Source organism: Myotis lucifugus, unplaced genomic scaffold (genome assembly GCF_000147115.1).
Source record: "Myotis lucifugus unplaced genomic scaffold, Myoluc2.0 scaffold_612, whole genome shotgun sequence".
NCBI classification, from domain to species: Eukaryota; Metazoa; Chordata; class Mammalia; order Chiroptera; family Vespertilionidae; genus Myotis; species Myotis lucifugus.
In genome coordinates this window covers 42,634-49,217 of record NW_005871660.1, presented here as the reverse complement: position 1 = coordinate 49,217, position 6,584 = coordinate 42,634, and the positions used below count along the sequence as shown (strand labels likewise).

General features: G+C 52.9%; 1 protein-coding gene across 9 annotated transcripts in view; it reads left to right on the top strand.

Moving 5' to 3' along the window:
• The first annotated feature begins 420 nt into the window (after nt 1-420).
• Nucleotides 421-6,584, top strand: part of MYDGF (myeloid derived growth factor) — a 12,177-nt gene continuing 6,013 nt past the window's right edge. For 2 of the 9 annotated variants that reach the window (XR_002826749.1, XM_014447099.2), the window contains exons 1-4: nt 435-660; nt 1,676-1,726; nt 4,670-4,731; nt 6,233-6,335. Coding sequence is in view for 6 of the 9 variants with exons in the window: in XM_014447099.2 (XP_014302585.1) it covers nt 484-660; nt 1,676-1,726; nt 4,670-4,731; nt 6,233-6,335 (393 nt within the window). In the remaining 3 variants the exon portion in view is untranslated. Of the gene's footprint in view, nt 661-1,675; nt 1,727-4,669; nt 4,732-5,030; nt 5,320-6,232; nt 6,336-6,584 lie in introns of those variants that run through there. The other 7 variants (XM_023745984.1, XM_023745983.1, XM_014447097.2 and 4 more) reach the window with 7 other exon arrangements.

The following is a 6,584-nucleotide window of genomic DNA, read 5'->3' as shown; positions in this document are numbered from 1 at the left end:
ACTCTTTTTCTTGTTGTCATTAATGAGTATCTTGGGGGAAAATACTTTGAGTTCATGCAAACATCCTGTTTCTCATAACTTTCCACCACCCATTTTTAGTATCCATCAAGGGATCTTGGCTGCAACGATTATGAGGTATTTTCCCAGCGGTCATCTTCCATCTCCCTCACACAGCTTACGTTCACTAGTTTAAACTTTAGTGGCTCCCTTTTCTTTCCCTCCTTCCTTGTACCGTCACTAACTGGAAGAGCTGCGTTTAGTGAGGGCTCACGGAACCGAACCAAGACCACTCAGCGCGCCGGCCCTCCCGGCCCTCCCAAGCCCCGCCCCCCCCCAAGCCCCGCCCCAAGATGGCGGCCAGAGCGGGGCAGGGCGCTCCTGGTCACGTGACCGCGCCGACGCTGACGTGGCCTCCGGGGGACGCCCAACGTGTCCCTCGCCGCGCCCCGTCCGCCGTCCAGGCCCTGCGGGCCCGATCGCAAGATGGCGGCGCCCAGCGGAAGGAGGAACGGCGGCGACGGTGCGAGCTTGTGGGCTGCGCTGCTCCTGGCGGCCGTGGCGCTGAGGCCCGCAGAAGCGGTGTCCGAGCCCACGACGGTGGCGTTTGACGTGCGGCCCGGCGGCGTCGTGCACACCTTCTCCCAGAACGTGGGCCCTGGGGTAACTGCCGCCGCTGCGCCGGAGGCTTGAGCCAAGTGCCCGCGGGGACGGGTTCTGGGGAGGGGCTGCTGCCTGAGGAGAAGGCGCGGACTTCGGGGGTGCGGCCTCAGTATGAGTGCGGACTTGGGGCACAGTTGCCGGGTTCTGTCCTCAGTCCCTGCCTCCCCTCCCATGCCCAGCCCCATGCCCAGCCCCAGGCGAGCTCCCAGCCCTTGCAGGCGGGGCGGACCCGGGTGGGGAGAGGGGAGCTGGAGCCTGACGGGTCCGCGGCTCCGGGTCGCGCGGAAGGTCGGTCCCCTTGCAGCTGTGACTGGGAAGTGGACAGACGCTGCTCTTCCTGCCGTTGCACAAGGTCCCCATCTTGCATGTCACTGAAGGGTGAGGCCAGGCCCTCCTTTCCTGGGGCCGCAGGCCGACGTCTAGCCCAGCCCTGTCCCCAGCTTGTTGGAGAAGTCGCTGCCTCTTCCATCCTCCTCCATCCTCCTCCTCCGCCTCTGTGAGAGTGTCGATTGCAGCTGTTTGTGGGAATGCTCGCCTACAGCCTGGTGCTGTGCCGGGTGCTCTCTGTGTCAGGCCTGTTTTGCAGAGGAAGGAGCAGAGGCTCAGAGAGGTTTGCACCTGTCCGAGAGCCACAGCAGCGCAGACACGGGCCCCCAGGCGTTTGTGCGTCCAAAGCGGGCCTGCAGGTGTCCCAGAGCCCTCGCTCCTAGAGGGTGTGCGTTAGAGGGGGGTGGCCTCCTCCTCCCCATTCTTTATTCCCTGGAAGCCACGTGGGTTTGTCCCGACCCAGGCGCTCACTGGTAGGGAGGCAGGAAGGGGACTTCTGGGTTGTCAGTCACCGGGCGGCTTTGCAGGGCTGGCTTCCCGGGACCCCCGCCAGCGGAGTCTGCCTCTGCCTCCTTCCCCTTCAGTGTAGGTTTTCAAAAGCAGGATCCTCTCAGACATCCCAGGATCCTGCCCCTTCAGAACTGAGGATTACACCCTACCGAGCCTTCCTTTCCATTCCGTTTTCTAGGACAAGTATACGTGTGTCTTCACCTACGCTTCTCAAGGAGGGACCAACGAGGTGAGCTGTACAAAATGCCATGTTGTCATACGGAGATGCTCTCCCGGGACAATGGGGTTGTCACGGGTGGTTAACTTACACTCATGGAATTCTCCTTAACCAGTAAACGCGAGAGTGCTCACGTTAAATAGTGGCGGCAGTTCCACTGGTAATTCCACAGAGTGAACGGATGTCGGGACAGCAGGAGGGACGTGAGATGTGAATCTGCCATTCCCAAGAGGCTCTGTTAGAGGTGTTGCATTTGTTTTCTGTGCTAACAAATCACCATGAACTTAGCAGCTTAAAACAACACCCATTTATCATCCCTCCGTTCTGAGGTCAGAAGTCCTGGTGGTCAGGGGGGTGCTTCGTAAGCTAAAATCGAGGCGTCAGGCCGCCTGGCTTTCATCTTCCAGGCTCGATTTGTTGTCAGAATTCAGTTCCTTACAATGTAGGGCTGAGGGCCCCCTTTCCTTGCTGGCCATTTTCTCCACCTGATGGCAAAAGAGGAAGTGAAATAGATTCTAAGCACCAGTGGTCGCCAACCTTTCAGACCTCAGGGACCACCAGTGGTCTGCGGACCAGGACCACCGGTTGACGACTGCTGCTTTAGACGGTGAGAGCCGCCTCTGCTGGCAGCAAGGACACAAGGGCTTCAGTCCTACAATCACAAAGAACTGATTCTGCCACCACCAGTAGAGTTGGAAGAAGGCCCCAAACTCCAATGGGAATACGGTCTGGCCTTCCCCTTGATTTTGCTTGTGAGAGAGCAAAGGAGCAGCCCCACCGTACCCAGGCTTCCTTACCCCCATGTACCTCATCCCCCCCACTTTGATAACCATCAGCTGGTTCTCTATGTCTCTGGGTCTGTTTCTGTTTTGTTTTTTTAGATTGCACATATAAGTGAAACCATGTGGAGTTTGTCTTTCTCTTTCTGACTTATTTCACTTAGCACAATTACACTCTAGGTCCATCCTTATTGTTGCAAGCAGCAAGATTTCATTTCTTTTTAGTGCTGAGTAATATTCCATAGTGTATACATACCACATCCTCGTGAGGCAGCCTTGTGTGAGTACGCAGCTGCACATTGCTAGTTCTGCACCTTCTCTGGGTGGGGCACCCCCACGTACACAGCACTGCCCCACTCACTCCGCATGAGTCCTGTGTGGGTACCCCAACATTTTGCTAACTTCGAATCTTCATTGGGTGGGGAGGCCCCTGTGAGCACACAGTAGCACTTCACTACCTCTGTACTTTCTCTGGCCAGGGGAGCCCTGTAGGCTGGTACTGCAATATTTTGCTAGCTTTGCACTTTCACCGGGGGAGGGGGCTCCGGGTGCACACACAGCCAGTGGGACACCCTGTCATACCTGCTGGGTCAATCTCGGGTGGAGGGGCCCCCTTGTATGCATGCTATGGCACCCTCCTCTTCCTGCTGGGTCTAGCTGGAACTGGCTGAGGACCTGCTACAGCACCCTACAGTTTGGCCAGAGAACCTGGATGGAGAGGGAAAACATAAATAATGGCGCTCACTGGTTCCTCTGGTCTGGGCTTCTCAGCTCGCAGAGAGCTTTCTCAGCCTTCTCTGTGAGGTTTCTGTGTCTTGGTTGTGCAGAAGCTGTATAGTTGGCTCACAGCTGTCTCTCAGGAGGAAGTGCGCTAAGTATTTCATGGTGCTCTAGGAGGGGATGAGCTCTGTGTCCACCTACACCGCCATTCTTGGACCTGCTTTTTGAATTGCACACTTGAAAAGGGTGAATTGTACAGTATGTGTAAACTAGTAATTTGTTCCTACATGGGTGCTCCAGGCAAAAGGCATCTAAGTGACCATTTACTCCCATTTAATTAACATAAAAATGGCCTTGTTCCCATTAATGAAAAAGCTTTGATGTTAAATGGAGAGTACCAGTAATCTGAGTCCATTATTACTCTTGGGAGGGACTGTAAACTCATTTACTAACAAACTGTGAAAGTGCCTTAGGCAGCCTGGAACATAAGAGCGGGTTTTCCATTTCCTTTTGGCCAGATTTCCAGAGGCCATAAAAATTAGAATACACAGGTAGTGGGGTGTTTTGGAACCAGTTTAAATTTTTAATTTTTTTAAATATATACTTTTACTGATTTCAGAGAGGAAGGGAGAGGAAAAGAGAGAGATAGAAACATCAGTGATAAGAGAGAATCATTGATCGGCTGCCTCTTGCACACCCCACACTGGGGATTGAGCCTGCAACCCAGGCATGTGCCCTGACTGGGAATCGAACCGTGACCTCCTGGTTCATAGATTGGTGCTCAACCACTGAGCCACTCCGGCCGGGCTAAAATTTTAATTTTTAAATGGCTAATACATTCACATCATCCAAAAAGAAAAACATATAAAAGGTTGACAGTGTCTTCTACTAGTCTAGTTCCTGCCCACATCCTACAGGTATCCACAATTATTAAAATCTTGTGTCTTTTCTGAGAACTTTATGCCTCTGCAAGCAGGCATGAATGTATTGTCTTTCCTTCTTTTTTATTTTATTTTTCTTAATATCCATTATTTTTAGGGCAGGTTTAGGTTCACAGCAAAATTGAGCAGAAGGCATAGAGATTTTGATGTATCTTCTTGCCCCTCCCCACATGCACAGGCTCCCCTATTGTCAGCATCCCCCCCAGCGTAGTGAACCTACATTGACACATCGTTGTCACCCCAAGTTCATAGTTGACGTTAGGGCTTACTCTTGCTGTGCATTTTGTGGGTGTGATCAGATGTATAATGATGTGTATCCCTATTGCAGTATCACGTAGAGCAGTTTCACTGCCCCTGAGCAGAGTGTGGGGGCACCTGGAAGCCAAGCTCCAGCGGGAGGTCCAGGAAAGGTTCACTCACTTTGCAGAACTGGAAGCAGATGGGCAGCTCTCAGCTAGCCTGCGCTCGCCAGGCTGTGAGTTCCGGACTGACCCATGTCTTTCTCCTCTCCCCAGAAGTGGCAGATGAGCCTGGGGACCAGCGAAGACCACCAGCACTTCACCTGCACCATCTGGAGGTGAGCTGTGGGCCTCAGCAGTGGGGTGTCCTGGGCGGTGAGTGGACTGCTGCTCTGGGCAGCCGGGAAAGAGAGGGGCAGACACTCCAATAGGATCCTGCACCCCTAGAGTGGCACACGGAGTGCCACAGAGGGAGGACTTCTTTATGCTTCTGCCAGCAGGCATGAATGTACTGTCTTCTTTTTTGTTTTTATTTTTCTTAATAGACATATTTTTTAGAGCAGTTTTAGGTTCACGGCAAAATTGAGCAGAAAGCAGAGATTTTGATGTATCTTCTTGCCCCTCCCCACATGCACAGGCTCCCCGTTGTCAGCATCCCCCACCAGAGTGGGACATTTGTTGGCAGGGACCGGAGAGCTCCCCAGGGAAGCGCACTGACACTGAGGCCAAGAGGAGGTGTGGGATTGAGGAACTGCAGTCCAGGCAGTAGCCACGGCACCAGAGAGAGGGGTCAGGCTCCCCAGATGCTCACCTGCCACTGTCACCCTCCGTCATACTCATGGTCATGGGCTCCACCTCCCTGCCAGGGACTGATGTCTTGTTCACCCTTCTTGTTACCCCACTGCTGGTGCCCCCTTGAGGGGGTGGTAAGCCGGGGAAGGGATGGAGGAAAGGGAGTGCGTGGCCCTGTGTGGGGAGGAGGGTGATGGGACTTCATGGAATCGTGTCCCTTCTGTGCTGGGCTCTTCTGCCTCGTATGTGTCACCTTACCAGTGGTTCTCAACCTTCCTAATGCCGCGACCCTTTAATACAGTTCCTCATGTTGTGGTGACCCCCAACCATAAAATTATTTTCGTTGCTACTTCATAACTGTAATTTTGCTACTGTTATGAATCGTAATGTAAATATCTGATATGCAGGATGTATTTTCATTGCTCGCGACCCACAGGTTGAGAACCACTGCGACTTAAGCAGAGCCAAGTTCTCGAGCATTTGTTGTGTGCCCGACAGAAAGTCCAAGCTGTGGCTTCACCCTCAGTAGACCGGGGTCCACACAGGGGACAGATCAACAAATTGGACACAGTGGGAGAGCAGGGACTCGCCATTAATGAAAGGAAGTGGCGCATTTTTTTCTTTATTGAATTTATTGGGGTGACATTGGTTAATAAAATGTAAGTTTGAGGTATACAATAAGGACACGACACTTTTTTAAATGCATTTTTAAATGTTTTTATTGATTTTTAGAGAGAGGAAAGGAGAGGGTCAGATAGAAACATGATATATCATCAGTCAGCTGCCTCCTGTATGCCCCCTAATGGGGATCGAGCCTGCAACCCGGGCATGTGCCCTGACCAGGAATGGAACCAGGGACCTCTTGGCATATGGGTCAATGCTCAACCACTGAGCAACACTGGCCAGGCTTAATGCATTTTTTAAATCCTCACCCGATGATATGTTCTTTGATTTTTAGAGCGGGGAGAGAGAGAGGAACATTGATTATTTGCCTCCCATACGTGCCCCGATCAGGGATTGAACCTACAACCTTTTTTTGGTGTACAGGATGATGCTCCAACCAACTGAGCCACCCAGCCAGGGCGACACAGCACGTTTTAATCACACTTGCAGGTGTCATCCCACAGTCTCAGTGCTAAGCAAGCAGCAGGTACTTACTAAGTGCTATTGGGAAGATTCTTGCCTTTCTGCTGCACGGCCCCAGGGGCCAGGCGCCCAGCATCCTCACAGGTCATACCCTGCCTGTGCCACATCTCCTGGCCTCAGAAGTATCACAAGGAAGGAGCCAGGGACCCCCTCATTACAGGGAAGGCTTGTTACAGGGTGCATTCTACCGTGTGCACATCGCTGCCTCTCACAGGGTATGTGAGCTACCAGCCCCTCGGGGGGCACAGACCCA